Below are 16,460 nucleotides of genomic sequence, written 5' to 3'. Positions count from 1 at the left end.
TGCACCAGTCACAGAGGGTGGCTCAGACCCTCAAAAGACTTGGGCAGCCAAGCTGGCCCTGATGCTTAGTCTCCAGATGTACTAAACGAGGAGAACTGGTGTCTCCTCTCTAAGCCTCGGTTTCTCCAGCTGAGGAATAGGGTCGGGAAGGGCACCTCTCTCCTGGGGCACCTTTCCTCCCTCCTGGGGGAGGAAACAGAAGGCATTTGGGAGAGCTGGCCCCAGTCAGGCTGATTCTCTCCTGACACCACTTTGCCTTGTTCAGTGCATGGGGCCGTCATGGTGAACTCTCAGCCTTGGGTGGGTATGTGTGTGCGTGTGCCCACGTCTATAAACTCTGAGGGAGGAGCTTTCCGACCCGCTGACCTGGATGTGGGGAGGGTCCCTGAGGTCCTAGCCTGGAAGGCGAGGCTGATTCAGTAGGGGTCAGGCTGGGAACCCAACACCTGTCTTAGGATGTCCTTGGGCAAGAGCTCAAGTTCTGGCCTCACCTTGGCCACCTGTCGGATGGAGGACCTGTTGGCTAGAGCTGAAAATGGAATTTCCCATCAAGGTCCTAGTGTGGATAGCACTTTCATTTTATGGAGGGGTAAACTGAGGCCCAGAGAGGCAATGTCACCAGCCCACAGTACCTTGGTGGGTTGGGTCTAGGTTGCTTCTGAGGCTCTGGGGGTGCCAGGGCAATGTCCGAGCCCCGCCCCGATAGGCTGTCACTTACCTCCAGGGGTGCAGGCCCAGCGAGGGGCTGCAGGGGCTGCAGGGGCTGCTGGGGCTCAGCAAAGATGGGCTCTGGCTGCTCGGAGACAGACTGCAAAGAAAGAGGCCGGGGACGGTGAACCTGGTGGTGGCCCCTGCGTGTGGCCAAAGCCGGAGATGGACAGGGACTTCAGTTCCCTTAGGGAGAAGGGGCCCCAAGGCCCGGGATTCTGGGTCTCTGGCAGGCCGCGAGGGCGGGGCCTGACTGATGACCCCGGAGGGCTCCCCGGAGGCGGCGGTGCGACTCTGGGCGACTTAAACTGAGACACACGGATAAGGGTGGTTATCTGTCTGCTTCTCTCCCCGCCACCCTATTTCCCCCCTTCTCCGACAAGCACTCACTCAAGGGTCAGCGCCGGGATGTGCAGCTTGTCTCTGCGAGACTTCATGCCGAGGCCGGGGCTGCGTCTACGTGGCCGGGTGCCAAAACCACCTTTGTGGCCCCCTGAACCCCGATCACCGTGCGATCGGACAGACCCACAGACGCCGACGTGGGGACAGCACGCCTGGCCGGCGCTACCAACGCGGCGTGGAGGCTGGGCCGCTGGGGGCGCGGGGGGCGGGCTCTCTCCTCCTCGGGGCGGGGCTCAGAGCCCCGCACCTGCGCGCAGGCCCAGCCCAGCAGGAAAAGTCGGGTTGCAGGAGGCTGGAGTCGCGGGTGCCACCCCCTCCCGGAGATCGATGCCAAGGCTGCCAGGTCTCGAGCCCCCAGGCTGCGCCACCGGAAAGGAAGGGCGGTCACTGTCTTCCAGATTGGCAATATTGCTCCATCGTCTGGCCCTGCCCCTTCCCGGCTACGGCCGGGTCTCTGCCCTCGCCCCGCCCCCCCCCCCGGGGGTTGCGTGGGGGCGGGGTGTCACTCGCACCCGGGATCTGAGTGCGACTTGACCCTGTTCCCCATCCCCAGCAGCTCAGCAGCATTCGGAGCCCCTCCTGGCGGTCTCAGCATCCCCGCGGTTACCAGGGGCCGGGGCCACGCCTCCAGGCCTTTGCTTCACCGGGTTCCCCGTCCCCCTCACCCACATCCGAATTCAGGCCCGCGGGCCCCTCTTTCGCGGAGCCGTCCCTACACAACGACGCATGGCTCCCTGAGTCCCATCCTCTCTTTTGCCCAGTGCAGATCCCAAGAGTCCGGGGTTGTTTGTGTCTGGCTATGGCCCCCTTGACACCCCACTTGGACCCAATCAGGAACACGGCAGGTAGCAGAGTAGACAACCCTCAGGGAGTCTTTGTCCTGGTCCTGCCCCAGTAGCCCAGGACTTTGCCCTCTATGGTTCCTTTTCCTGCCCACTACCCCGCCCCCAAACTGGGCAAAGGCCAGAAACAGTGCCCGCCTTCTGGTCAGTGTTGGAGCCCTGCCCCTACTGGGCCCCTCAGGCTCCTCCTCACCAGCTGCACTATCCCCAGCCCAACAAGAACAGATGGTTTGGGCTTGGGGGCCAGTTTGACCTCATCCCCACCATCAGATTTCAAACTCTCAACCAACCCCTAGGACTTCCCCCTTCTCACCCTCCATCTCCCCTGTGCTGTCTTCACTCCAGCTACCCCTGTTTCCACGGTGTTCTTCCAATGTCAAGCTGGCTTGCACCCCAGGACCTTTGCCCATGCTATTCCCTCTAGCTGGAAGGCCATTCCCCTCGAACTTTCCCCCTTGCCTCTGCCTCCTTTTCCAGATCTAGGCTCAAATGTCACCTCCTTCAAGAGGCCCCATATCTTCAGGGTTAAAGCTGGCCCCTAGCCCCTCTATCTCTGTTTAATTTTTCCCCTGCATAGTATCACTTCACCATCACTCTCCCCAAGAGAGTATGAGCTCATGGGCAGGGTTCAGCATTGGACCCCATCTCTAGGTCCCCCTTGCCTGGAATAGGGCCTGACACACAGTAGGCACTCAAAAAAAGTTTGTTAAGTGGATGATTTCACTGCAAGGCAAGAGAATTCCCACCCCTCAGGCCAACACAGCCCCCAAAGAGGGGGTGTCTTGCACTTACACACTTTCGGACCACCAGCACAAGGCAAACCCCTCCCTGTCTTGGGCTTTGGTTTCCCATCCATACACTGGCAAAGGCATGGACCAAAATGTTCTGTGAGCTTTTGGGATCCAAAAATGCCAACCTCCAGACAAACGCTAATGAGACCCTGAAGCATACACTTTTCTACCCGTGTTTCCTGAGAGTGAGCACCCCATCACGGGAGGCATGCAAGCTGGTTCTGGGATACTTGGCTGGAATTCTATAGTTTGGACTTTAGGTGTGAGACAATTTTCCCTTTTCCAGGCTGGATGTCCTTGTGTCAGTGGTAAACCCTGCTGCACTTGTCAATTGTTTCCTAAATTGCAAACTGGCCTGGGCCTCCCAGTTTGTGACCACCAAGTAAAGCACTTCTGAAACATTTTCTGAAACGCCGGGGGAAAGGATCAAAGTGAGAAGCTTTGTTATAATTATTAAATATATTCACAGTTTGGAGGCTGCTGCTGAAAAAATCTGTATCCAGGACCATAGGGCCCAGCCCATTGGCCTTAGATGAACTCACCCACGTCCCCGGCGTGGCAGGCTCAGCTCCTTCTGAAATGAGAGGAAACAAGGGTCATTCCTGAGGTGGCAAGGCCTTCACATCCCTGGCCCTCCTCCCAGCCCCCCCCCACCCCATTGGTCCCTACATCACCCAACTCCAGCCAATGTCTCCTTTCTACTGCCCCACACACTGGGCTCTGCCCTGCCTCAGAGCCTTTGCATCTGCTGTGTCTTCTGCCAGGACGGCCTTCCCTCTCCTTTGGTGCTAGTTAATTACATCCTTCCTCAGCTCAGGCATCCCTTCCTCCCGGAAGCCCTCCCAGACTCCCAGTCACTTCCCTGCCCAGCTCATACCCTACTTGCACCAAAAACAGCTTCATAACTTTAAATAACAAATTAGTTATATTTATAAAGAAGTATGCCAGTAGTGGCTAAATACTAACGATCTGCTGAGGAATGAGAGATTCTTTTTTTTTTTTTCTTAAGATTTTATTTATTTGACAGAGAGAGACAGCGAGAGAGGGAATACAAGCAAGGGGAGAAGCAGAGGGAGAAGCAGAGGGAGAAGCTCCCTGCTGAGCAGGGAACCCAATGCTTTGGGGCTTGATCATGATTTGAGCTGAAGGCAGATGCTTAATGACTGAGCCACTCAGATGCCCCAGAAAGGGAGATCCTTGACTCATCCTCATCCTGCCCCTGCCAGATCTGAAAGCCCTTCCCCTCTTACCTATGCAGATTTGTGTCCTGGGAGCCACTGAAGGGTGGGGACCCTGATCTGTGACTCCCTATTGAAGACCCTTTTAGAGCTCAACGAGCTGACTTGCATCAACCCTGGGTGTCCTCACCAGGGCAAAAAGCCCGAACTTGGGGTCCACGTGACCTGAATCCATCCTCAAATGTGGCTCACCCAAGAAGGTTTTTAAATTCTCAAAAGGTCATGTAGCACCAGTTTAGAATCTATGGATACTCAGCCCTGGGTCAGGATCTACTTATTATCCGTTCCTTCCTGGCTGTGGGACCTTGAGCAAGTAACTTGTACTATCTGTGCTTTGATTTTCCCATCTATAATGTGGAGGTTAACATCAGGAGGGGTCCAGGGTAATAAGGATCAGTTAGTATTACTGTTGCTGTTGTGTGTCGCTGTGCTATTGTTGAGCTCAGCCAGGGTCCAGGTGGACTGTTATAATACCTGATACATTTTACATTTACCGAGCCACCTACTAGAGATCAGGAGCAGGGCCATTTCACAGGCTGGGAAACTGAGGCGCAGAGGGAAGCCTGCCGCCCATGTCTCTTGGCAGGGAGAAGGTGGGGAATCCGGGTCTCTGGACATCCCTCTTCCCCCCACTCCCCGTCCCCACCACCAACAAACACACACATACACACACACACACACCAGGGCAGTCGCATAGAGGACACATGACTATTTTTACCCAGGTGGGCTCTGGGCTGCCCACATCCAGAGCGGGGCGTTCACCATGGCAACCACTGACGTCATCAGCCTCCGCAGCCAATTCCAGAGGGCCGGAAGCTGCCCCGCGAAGGACTCAGCTGGGAGAGGCTGGCTGGGTCCCCCAGCTAGGTAAGGGGAGGGTCCACAGGATTGGGGTATAATCCCAAGGGCTGACCCCAATTACCTTGAGCCCACAAAACAAAACCAAGCCATGTAAGACGGGAAGAGGCTAACCTGCCATCCTGAGATGTTTCTGTCTGCCTGAATGAATACCTCTGGGGACCAGGAGCTCAGTATCATTCAGGGCAATTGATTATAGTCCCAGAACCACCACCACCACCACCACCATTAATACCTCCTTCGGCCCCCTCCAATTGTTTTGGGATCTTATGCCAGCTTACCCTTCTCCTCTAACCTGTGAAAGAGTGAGGAGCTGGTGTCTGCCAGGGCTGCTAGCTGCACCCTCCCCCTCATCCCAACCATTTCCTTCCAAAGCCCAGCAGTCCTGTGTTCTGGCAAGCTCCCCCTCATCTGAGCTGTGTGACCCCCTCCAAGCAATCTCACACCTCTGTGCCTCAGTTTCTTCATTTGGAAAGCCTCCTGGTGACACAGGTCCTGGAAGGAATCAAGTAGCAAGCCAAGGGCTTGGCACCAGGGGAGGTTTTGATAAATCAGAGCCAAGACAGTGATTTCGTGAGATTAATAATAACCACCAATTGAACCACATATTTTAATTTGCTTCCGAAATACAAAAAGATGTGAAGTGGCAGAGAGAAGCGAGGGAAGGTCGGCAGCCCCCTGCAAAGGCTCTGTGGAAAGCTAGGACCACATGGAACTCTCCTGGCACCGCCCCCGGTCCCTCTGCTCCCAGAGCCATCTGCTTCCGCCTTCAGCCCCCTCTTTGCAGGCTGTTCCCCAAGGAGTGACTCCCGCGTAGACGGGGTAGGTGGGGGCTCCGATCCCTTAAAACTGCCCTTTAAAGATAATATTTACGGCATCCTCTTGTGTTCTTGGCTGGGCTGGGCAATGCTGCCTTCCAGCAAGAAGTCTCAGCTCCATCCTGAGGAACCCTCAATCTGAAGAAGACAGAGCAGGACATGGACACCCCCATACTGGAGGCAACAGGGAGGACCCAAAGGGAGAGAAGGGTTGGAGGTGGGGCTGGAGGGAGCCAAGAGGCTTCTTTGGAGGGGCTGTCAGGCTAGTGGGAAACTGTAGGGTGGAGGTGGGACTCAGCCCACCTGGCACCGAGCCCCATGGGAAGTTGGCAGCTGCAACGAAGGGAGAGAAGTCAGCAGGGACCACATAGCACCAGCCTGAGGGCTTTTGGGAGGAACAGAGTTAAGTGGAAATGGGCCACGAGGAGAAAGGCTGGGCCTTTCAGGGAAGCCCTCCAACAGCTGCGGGAGAGACAAAGTACAGATACCAGCTCTGACCACCTCCTCGCTGCCTGGATTTAGGCACCTAGGGTTTTAAAATTCTGTCCTGGGGCACCTGGGTGGCTCAGTTAACTGGTTAAGCCTCTGTCTTCAGCTCAGGTCATGATCCCAGCGTCCTGGGATCAAGCTCCGCCTCTGGCTCCCAGCTCAGCAGAGAGCCTGTTTCTCCATCTCCCTGCCACTCTACTTGTGCTCTCTGTATCTCTCTGCCAAATAAATAAATAAATAAATAAAACTTAAAAAAAAAAAAAAAATTATGTCCTTTGTGAAGCAAAAGGCCAAGTGGGAAATGATAAAAATAATGATAAAATAGTAAGAATAGTATTTGTAGCAATAACGGCTTCCACGAACTAGTCCCTAAAATCACGGCACAGAAGAGGGAGCTGAAGCCAAACCCAGAAGGCCCAGATGCCGGCTCCTGCCTTGACCAAACGCAAACTGGTGGTCGGAGGGCAAGACCAGGTCCTGTTCACCACCTCCCAGCGCACAGCCAGCTGCGCGGCCTACACTGGCACAACCAGACTGGCCAGCGTGCCCAGAGCCACTGCCTGGACTGCTCAGTAAGCAACTGACCTCGCCACGGCTTCCTAAAGCTTTTATGAATTGACTCTCTGACCTTTAGCAAGTCAGCCTCCAGAGTATCTGATTGGCTCGGACCAGTAGGCTGCCCCGTGATTGGCCGGGAGGTGGTGCTCCTGGGCCCATTAACGAAGCTCCAGTTAAGGGACTGTATACCTAATGGCCCAAACTGAGGTCCTCAACATCTTTGTACCCACAGGAGCCAGACTGGCTAGAATTCCAAATCTCTTACTCTCCCTCTCTGATCCTCAGTTTCCGCCTCTGAAAAAGGAGGCTAATAATAGCACTGATCTCTTGCGATGTTAGGAGAATTAAATGTACAGCCAGTGCTTAGCATTTATAGGTGCTTGTTCATGTGAGCCGTTATTTATTCACATTTTTTAAATTAATTTTTAAATTTTTTAATAAACATATAATGTATTTTTATCCCCAGGGTACAGGTCTGTGAATCGCCAGGTTTACACATTTCACAGCACCCACCCACATACCCTCCCCAATGACCATATCCCCACCACCCTCTCCTGACCCCTTTCCCCCCAGCAACCCTCAGTCTGTTTTTTGAGATCGAGTCTTCTATGGTTTATCTCCCTCCTGATCCCATCTTCTTTCATTTTTTTCTTTTCCTACCCCCCAAACTCCCCATGTTGCATCTCCACTTCCTCATATCAGGGAGATCATATGATAGTTGTCTTTCTCCGATTGACTTATTTCGCTAAGCATGATACCCTCTAGTTCCATCCACGTCGTCGCAAATGGAAAGATTTCCATTTCTTTTGATGTGAGCCGTTATTTATACTAATATTATTCTTTATAAATTATTTTCATTGTCTGGGGCACCTGGGTGGCTTGGTGGGTTGAGCGTCTGACTCTTGATTTCGGCTCAGGTCAGGATTTCTGGGAGGTGGGGTCGAGCCCTGCATCTGTTTGACCCTCTCTGTGCTCCTCCCCCACTCATGCTCTCTCTTTCGCACTCTAAAGTAAGTAAGTAAATAAATAATTTTAAAGATTTTCTTTATTTATTTGACAGAGAGACAGCGAGAGAGAGAGAACACAAGCAGGGGAAGTGGGAGAGGGAGAAGTAGGCTCCCCACCGAGCTGGGAACCCGATTCAGAGGCTTGATCCCAGGACCCTGAGATCATGACCTGAGCTGATGGCTGACGCTTAACTGACTGAGCCACCCAGGTGCCCCTCCTTTTTTTTGTTGTTTTTTTTTTAAAAAGATTTTATTTATTTAATTAAATTTAATAAATTTAATTTGATTATTAAATATATTTTCACGTGGCTCAGTCGGTTAAGCGTCTGCTTTTGACTCGGGCTGTGATCCCAGGGTCCTGAGATGGAGCCCCATGTTGGGCTCTCTGCTCAGCGGGGAGCCTGCTTCTCCCTCCCCCTCTGCCTGCCACTCTGCCTACTTGTGTTCCCTTTCTTTGCCAAATGAACAAATAAAATCTTTAAAAAATATATATATATATATACATATATATATATTTTTTTTTTTCCCATAATTTTGTCTCCTACTTGGTCGTTCACTCCAGTCCCCTCCCTGGCTTCGGGCCACCTCTTTGCCCTCCATCGGCTCCAGAGGAGTCCTTCAAAGCCCCGGCATGTTTTTCTCCCCTGCTCCAGCACTTTTTCTAGTTTCCAGTCACCCTAGGGGGAAAGTCTAACCTCTTCCAAATCAGCGCTGGAAGCCCCTGAAGCAGATGGTTCCCCTCTGACATCCCCAGCTCTGGAGCTAAGAAATGGCTTCTAGTTTTCCCATACAACACATAGAGTTACATGCTTCTGGGCCCAGAATTCCGGCACCCATCTGGGGGTGTCCCCACGTGTTCCTCTGCCTCCATGGGGAAGGACTGCTAGTGCAGAGCTGGTCTGGAGGGGGAGCCAAATCTGCCTGGGTTCAAATCCTGACTCTGTCACCTACCTGCTGTGACACCTGAACAGTGGCTACGCTTCTCAAAGCCTCAGTTTCCCCTTTTGTAGCATGGGGCTCGCCATCAGGGTACGGATGCCCCCACCATGGAACAGGCCCCCACTTCCTGACGTCAGCAGCGCCCCCATTCGCCTACCCGATGGCAGTTTCTCTATTTTAAGAGGCCGCGGGCGGGGCTCGAGTCTAACTGGGGCTCCGGGCGGGGCCTGTCCCCCCACAACACCCCACTGCTCACCGCCCCCTCCTCTAGGCCCAGGCCCCTCACTCCTGCCTCTGGCCTCGGACTTTCGTCTTTCAGCCCCCTCCCCCCAACGCCGAGCGGGAGTGGGGGTGTTTCTGCCCGCAGCTCTGGCCCTGCCCTCCCTGACCCACCGCCCACCCCGTCCTTTCTAGGTTTTAGCTTCGCTCAGACGCTTTTATTTCCCCATACCCCCCCACCCCCCCGCGGCTGCTTCCTCCGCTCCGAGGCCACCCAGCCACGCTCAGTTCAGGCGCCTTCTCCAAGTGTGCCCGAGCGTCCCACGATGCAGCTGACCACTCCTTGGGGTCGCTGCTACTCATTGTTTCCCCCCAAAGCCTGGGAGATCCCGAAGAGCGGTTTTAGAGGGTCAGCACCCCGTTGCCTCTCCACTGCCGGGCACACAGCAGGCACTCAATAAATGTTTGTAGTGTAAATGATGCGTCTCAGATTCCCGACCAGCAACCTGGGAGCTTGTTAAGGGTGTGGTCTAAGGCCCCAGGGGGAATTGGCTAAATCGCCTCAATTCCCTTTGCACCGAGGTCCAGAAAGGTCAAAGATGTTGCCCACCGGGGTCACAGGGCCCCCTGCGTGGGTTCGAATTCTGACACCCATGTTCTTACCTCCTAGTAACTGAGCCTCCCAAACACAAACCCAGGGCTAGAGGTCAGAAAAGGAGAGCCCTTACAGCAAATGGGGAAACTGAGGTCCGGAGAAGCAAAAGTGGCTCCCGCCCTCCTCCTCCTCCCCACTCCCCACCGCCGCAGCCAGTTGGCAGTGCCCTGTGCACGATAGAGCTGGTTAAAGCCGCCGGATTGAAGCCCTGTTGGGCCACCTCGAGTTTGTGACTTTTCCGGACTCGAGCCTCACTTTCCTTATCTGACAAATGGGCACCTGGACAGCCCTAACCTCCCGGGCTCACCTTAGGGGTGATCTGAGGCTGGGGCGCGGTGGCGCAGCGAAACCAAGAGGCAGGTAATAATACACATTAATTAATATTAATATATCACTAGTAGAAAGATGAATTCAAGGATGAACATATGGTGAGCGCTCAAAGGCTGCTGTTGCTCATATTATTATTAGAGCAGCTGGTGGTAAGGGGCGCAGCCTTCAGCCCCTTTTTCCCACACTGGCGCTTGGAGCCTCAGTTTCCCCATATGTCAAACGGGGTATAGCCCCTTCCCACAAAGCAAAAAGCACTTTGAGAAGCGGGTGGGCAGAAGGTTAGACTGGAGCGCACGTCCCGCCTTCCGCCTCAGTTTCTCCGGATACCGAAGCTCCGCCCCTGGCACCCAGTTCAGGTCTACTCTGCCGTGCCCTCCGCCCGCCCACGCAGGGGCCTCACCTGGAGCCCTCGGCGCCGCAGGAGGCTCGGTTCGTCCATGGCCCGCTAGTCCGCACCGCCCGGCCCGCCCCCGGCCCCGCCCCAACCTGCCAAGCCCCGCCACCCCGCGCCATTGGTCAAGCCGGTCAGCTGATGGGCCTTGCCCCGCCCCTCTCTCGGAACCCTCCTGGCAGGGCTCCGCCTCCATCGGATGGCCGGACCTCCTTCCAGGCCCCACCCTACCCACCAGCGAAGATGAAAACATTTTTTTTTTTTTCAATGAGTCCTCCCAGAAGTAAGGGAACGTTATCATCCCCATTTTGCAGATGAAGAAACTGAGGCTCCTAGAAGTTAGTTAATATGCCCAGGGCACACAACAGGGCTGGTTCTAGGGTGAGGTGAATGAAGCACCCAGTTCCATTCAAAATTTAAGAGGGCCCACAAACATCAGTAATTAAGATACCCAAGATTGTAAGAGGATAGCTTAAAGAATTTAAACTAACGCAAAAGAGGCGTGATGAACTAAATATCACAATTTAAAATACAGTATCAAACTCTGTCTGTACGTGAACCTGCCTCTCTTTTTTTCACCCTAATCCTTGCCTTAGTCCCAATAAAACTTTATTTACAAGAACAGGAAGCCACTGTTGTTGCCAGTTTCTGTTTTGAGGACGGCTGCTTTTGCTAAGCCAACTGGGCACCCGGCTAAGTGCCTCATGAGGACCACCTTTCACAGGTTATCTGATGATAATTGGGTCAGCTCCACTTTGCAGAAGGGAAACTGAGGCAGGGAAAATCCCAAAGTCCCAAGATGACATCCGTGTTCTCTCTGGGACTTCCATTCTCTGGTCTCTGCAGCTTCAGATTCCCTTGGCTACTCCACTGTTGGACCTGGGCATTAACAGTATCTTCTCAGGCTGGAGGAGACCCTAGGGAGGGTCCACTTGCCTTTGATGTTCTATAGGTAGGCTCCTACCCAATCACAATGGTCAGATTGAGCACATAAAAATACATTAAAAAAACACAGAAAAATCCCTGACAGTACTAGCTTTTCTTATGCACATTTAAAAATTGACATATAATTCACACACCATAAAATACACTTTGTAAATTTTTAAAAAAGATTTTATTTATTTACTTGACAGAGAGAGACAGTGAGAGAGGGAACACAAGCAGGAGGAGTGGGAGAGGGAGTATCAGGCTTCCCACTAAGCAGGGAACCCGATGCGGGGCTTGATTCCAGGACCCTGGGATCATGCCCTGAGCCGAAGGCAGACGCTTTACAACTGAGCCACCCAGGCGCCCCAATTTTTTTATTTTTCTAAACACAGCTTTTTAAAGTGGTTTTTAACATATTCTCAGAGGTGTGTAATCATCACCGCTATCTAACCCCAGAATATTACATCAACCCTAAAAGAAAACCTTGACCCAGGAGCTGTCCCCGTCCTCCTTCCCCAGCCCCTGGCAACCACCAGTCTGCTTTCTCTCTATGGATTTGCCTGTTCTAGACATTTCATATATATGGGCCCACACAACACATGGCTTTGTGTGTCTGGCTTCTTTTGCTCATTGCATTTTTAAGATTTTATTTATTTATTTGACAGAGAGAGAGATCACAAGTAAGCAGAGAGGCAGGCAGAGAGAGTGGGAGAAGCAGCCTCCCCGCTGAGCAGAGAGCCTGATGCGGGGCTCGATCCCACGACCCCGAGACCATGACCTGAGCCAAAGGCAGAGGCTTAACCCACTGAGCCACCCAGGCATACTCAGTACGTTTTCAAGGTTTATCTGTATCATAGCTTGAGTCAGTGCCTCCTTCCTTTTTTTTGGCTAAATAGTATTCCATTGTGTGGATGGACCACATTTTGTTTCCTCATTCATCTGTTAATAGATGCTGGAGTTTTCCCACCTTTTGGCTATTGTGAATTGTTTTGCTCTGAACATTCACGCACAAGTTATTGTGTGGACATCTGCTTTCAATGCTCTTGGGTTTTTACCCTTAGGAGGAGAATCCCTGGCTCATATGGGAATTCTCTATTTCAGCTTTTCCAGAAACTGCCAGACTGTTACGGGCAGTCCAAAGCAGTCACAGTCATGGGCTGAGTAGTGTCTTTCCAAAACTTGTATGTTGAAATCCTTACAGTTTTTACTTCAGAATGTGGCTGCATTTGGAGATAAGGCCTTTATGGTTTGTTTGTTTGTTTGTTTGTTTGTTTTTTAAGATTTTATTTATTTATTTGAGAGAGAGCACGTGCACTACGGGGAGGCACAGGGAGGAGGAGAAACATTTATTTATTTATTTATTTGGGAGAGAGAGCACGAGTGGTGGTGGGGTGTGGGCAGAGGAAGAGAGAGAAGCAGACGTCCTGCTGAGCAGGGAGCCTGACTTAGGGCTCTATCCCAGGATCCTGGGATCATGTCCTGAGCTGAAGGCAGATGCTTAACCGATTGAGCTGCCCAGGCACCCCTAGAGATCATCCACTTCATCCACTATGATTAGCTCATGGAAGAAGGTAACTCAAGCTCAGCCAATCATCGGGGATTTGGTCTGGAATCCCGGAGAAAGACAGGATCCCTGAACCGGAAGTGGTTGGACCAGGTAAATTGGGACCTGCTGGAGGAGCCATCAGGGCTGTATCAAATGCCCCTGCTCCATCGGGAGAATACATAGAACTTCCAAGATGACAAGAACTTACACAAGAATTTCCAAGCTGTCCCTTCAATGGGCTACAAGGGACATCTGACTCACTGACTGACTGAACACATGAATCAATGCGTGAAATTTTCCCATGGTGAACACCTATGCATCCTTCAAAACCCACTTCAAGTTTTCTTTGAGAAGCATCAGAGAACACTTATTGAATGAATAAATTTTTTCCTGTGAACTTCTACACACCCATCAAAACCCTTTTCATATGTCTCTAGAGGGCATCAGGGAATGTGATTGTTGAATGAACACGAGAGTTTATTTTCTTGATAATCTTCTGTGTTGGTTTTTTTTTTTTTTTTAAGATTTTATTTATTTGACAGTGAGAGGCACAGTGAGAGAGGAAACACAAGCAGGGGGAGTGAGAGAGGGAGAAGAAGGCTTCCTGCTGAGCAGAGAGCCCGATGCAGAGCTTGATTCTAGGACCCTGGTATCATGACCTGAGCTGAAGGCAGATGCTTAATGACTGAGCCACCCAGATTTTATTTATTTATTTATTTATCTGAATGAGAGAGAGAAAGAAAGAAAGAAAGAAAGAAAGAAAGCAAGCAAGCAATGGGAGGAGCAGAGGGAGAGGGACAAGAAGTCTCCGTGCCCAGGGCAGAGCTGTATGCAGGGCTTGATCCCATGACCCCAAGATTACTATACTGAGCTGAAATCAAGAGTCAGATGCCCAACCAACTGAGCCATCCAGACACCCCTTCTTTTTTTCTTCCTTGTTAAAGATTTTATTTATTCATTTGACAGAAAGCAAGCAAGCACAAGTAGAGGGAGCAGCAGGCAGAGGGAGAGGGAGAAGCAGGTTCTTTGCTGAGCAGAGAAGCTGATGGGGGGCTTGATGGAGGGCTTGGTGGGGGGCTCAATGCTGGGCTTGGTCCCAGGACTCTGGGATCACGACCTGAGTCGAAGGCAGATGGTTAACGACTGAGCCACCCAGGCGCATCCTTTTGGGTATTATTTAAAATATCCTTAAATGATCCCTGGAGGCATTAGAAAGTTCTGGATGAATGGATGAACGGATGAAAATTGATCTTATTGGTGAATGAGAAACCACAAATGTGTTTGTAAACTAAGATTTTCTCCTTGCAAACTCCTACTTATCCTTCAGCATTCTCCTTAGATGCCCTCTGGAGGCATTAGGGTCTCGTGGCCACATGGAGAGAAGCTCAGCCTTCCTTGGGCTGCAAGTCACTCACCCTGGAAGAAAACGGAAACCAAGGGGGTGGGGAAATTCTGTGGTCCCTCCCATCATGATTTCCATTTCCTGGGCCCCTTTTAACCCAGTCCTTCCTGCCTCACCCTCCCTGAAGCTAGCGAGGAGGCATCTGAAAGTGGGGCAGCCCTAGAAGCATATCCTGGCTGTATTTCTGGGGCAGCAGGGAGGGACCCATAAGGGCACCCTGAGGGCTTCCTGGCGGAGGGTGCAGGCAGACCAGGGGCGGTGGGTGTGCAGATGTGGCACGGGGAAGGTGAAGTGCAGTGAACCTTGGGGCAAGCTTCAGATCCCGACTTTGATAAGAGTAGAAACACCACCTCCCCTGTGGCTGGTATCGTGCTCACACACCTCTATGGCTCCCCAGTCCCCTTAGGAGAAAGTCCAGCCCTTCAGCCTGGCACTTGAGGTGCTCATCTGCCTTACTCCTGTGGAGCTACAGATTGCCGTGTTCATTTTGATATTTCCCAAAGCATATCCCTGAACTTGGCTTCTGCTGTGCCCTCTGCCAGGAATGCTTTTTCTATAAACCGAGTTCAAGAGCCCCCTTCTCTGGGCATCTCTCCCGACTCTCCCTTGGGACGTGCCCCCACCTCTGACACTCCCTGCACCCACCCCTGCCGCCAAGGAGCTGTGGGCACCTGTGTCCAGCTCTGTCCCTTCCTCTGCTCCTCCCCCACCCCCCAGTGTCTTTCCAAGGGCTGCTCTGGGAAGTCCGGTGACTTTGGGGGGCTGGGAAAGATCTGCAACAAGAGCAGAGGCTGCTGGGGACCCCCCAAAGAACGATTCATTACCCTGGCTGTCTGGTGGGCATTACCTGCCGGGAGCCGGGCCCTCCTTGAGCGTTTCACAACTGTCTATTTTGCAGATGGTGTAGCTGAAGCCTAGACCAGGCTTGGTGGGGGCCAGCCCTCGGGCATGAGGCTTGTTCCTGAAAATGCAAAGCTCACCCTCGCTGGGAGGAAAGGGGGAGTCTCTGTCTGAATCCATCTCTTCATGTGCAGCTGGGGACTCGAGGGGTCTGGGCACCTCAGGGCTCAGTCTCTCCATCTGTGAAATGGGACACAGAGATGGTGTCTCCTGGGGTAGGGGTGTCAGGATCTTGGAGAGGAGACCAAGGATTTGGCTCCATCTCTGTCTCTTTCATCTTTCTTTATGTTTCTACCAATCTGTCTCTGTCTCTGTCTCTGTCTCTGTCTCTCTCTGTCTCTACCCCTCCCCCCAGGCCTCACACATCCGTCCTGCAGCCCGCTCCACCCCCTGGCCTGGTCTGGGCCCTATTGCCAGTGAAGGCTGCTCTGTGCGGGGTCACGGGGTCCCCGTCCCCACTGTGCCAGGCCTGGGACACTGCCTCTTTGTTCCCATGTCTCTGACCTCATGGCCTCCTGGGCGCCTGACCCTGACTAGCTCAGCCGCCCGCAGGGACAGGGAGCCTCTGAGACTGGGCTTCCTCCCAGCCCACCTGGGTCCCGGTCCCCAGATGCTCTTCCGGGAGAGACTCCCACCATGTTCCTCAGTCCCCCTGTGCTCCAGGAACATTTTTCTTTAAGGTGAAAAATCACATAACCTAAAATAAACCATTTTAAAATCTACACTTCAGGGACATTTAGAACTTTCACCATGTTCTGCAACCATCTCCTTTGTCCAGTCCCAGAACATTCTCATCACCCCAAATGGACACTCGTCCCCATTAGCAGTCACTCCCCAAACCCCATCTCCCAGCCCCTGGCAACCACTCATCTTTCTGTCTCTGAATTTGCTGGTTCTGGACATTTCACGTACATGGGGACCATACAACATGTGGGCTGCTGTGTCTGGCTGTTCTCACTCAGCAGGACTTTTTTGGGGTTCACCCACTTTTTAGCATGAGTCTGTCCTCCATGGACATTTTGGGACTTTGTAGACAGTGAGGAGAAAGGCTCAGAAACTGAGACCCGCCCGCCCCCGATGCCAAGAAACAGACGCAGAGAGGGGACAAAGCTTAGTCTGAAGGAAGCAAAGAGCTCTTCAGGAGCGGGGACCCAGGGTGCCCTGGGGTGGAGTTGGGGAAATGGAGAGGTGGGCGTGTGGGGAGGGGGCAGCGTAGAGCAAACACTTCATAACGGTTTGTTAGGAGAGTGAACACAGACATCCGAGAACACTGGGCTCCCGCTTGGCACCTGAGTCTCAGAGGTCAGCTAGAGAGGGCCGGAAACCAGGCCAAGGGCTCAGAGCAGCTGGCCACTCAAGGGGTTGGCACCTCCGGCTAAGGCTTGGGCCATCAGTGTAGACCCCCAGATCCGTGACTCCAGGTGGGTTTGTGGCCGCGAT

The 16,460-nt window shown here is 52.8% G+C and overlaps 1 protein-coding gene and 1 long non-coding RNA gene across 12 annotated transcripts in view; both read right to left on the bottom strand.

Annotated features, from left to right (window-relative positions):
* Positions 1–10,337, bottom strand: part of MAST3 (microtubule associated serine/threonine kinase 3) — a 37,597-nt gene extending 27,260 nt beyond the window's left edge. For 2 of the 11 annotated variants that reach the window (XM_059389405.1, XM_059389407.1), the window contains exons 1-2: positions 1,099–1,573; positions 719–808 (exon numbers count right to left, since the gene is read on the bottom strand). In XM_059389405.1, the coding sequence (XP_059245388.1) occupies positions 719–808; positions 1,099–1,145 (137 nt within the window). In that variant the 5' untranslated portion in view covers positions 1,146–1,573. Of the gene's footprint in view, positions 1–718; positions 809–1,098; positions 1,576–3,285; positions 3,318–10,254 lie in introns of those variants that run through there. The other 9 variants (XM_059389413.1, XM_059389404.1, XM_059389403.1 and 6 more) reach the window with 9 other exon arrangements.
* Positions 10,338–13,717: 3,380 nt separating this feature from the next.
* On the bottom strand, positions 13,718–16,433 carry LOC132009759 (uncharacterized). The gene is made up of 3 exons (XR_009402053.1): positions 16,310–16,433; positions 14,968–15,200; positions 13,718–14,134 (listed from the first exon to the last, which is right to left on the bottom strand). It is a non-coding gene; the product is annotated as an uncharacterized LOC132009759 (long non-coding RNA).
* Between the last annotated feature and the right edge of the window lie 27 nt (positions 16,434–16,460).

The sequence above is a fragment of the Mustela nigripes genome, chromosome 2 (genome assembly GCF_022355385.1).
Source record: "Mustela nigripes isolate SB6536 chromosome 2, MUSNIG.SB6536, whole genome shotgun sequence".
Classification (NCBI taxonomy): domain Eukaryota; kingdom Metazoa; phylum Chordata; class Mammalia; order Carnivora; family Mustelidae; genus Mustela; species Mustela nigripes.
Note: the sequence above shows the minus strand (reverse complement) of the source record. Positions and strands in the feature narration are given on the sequence as shown.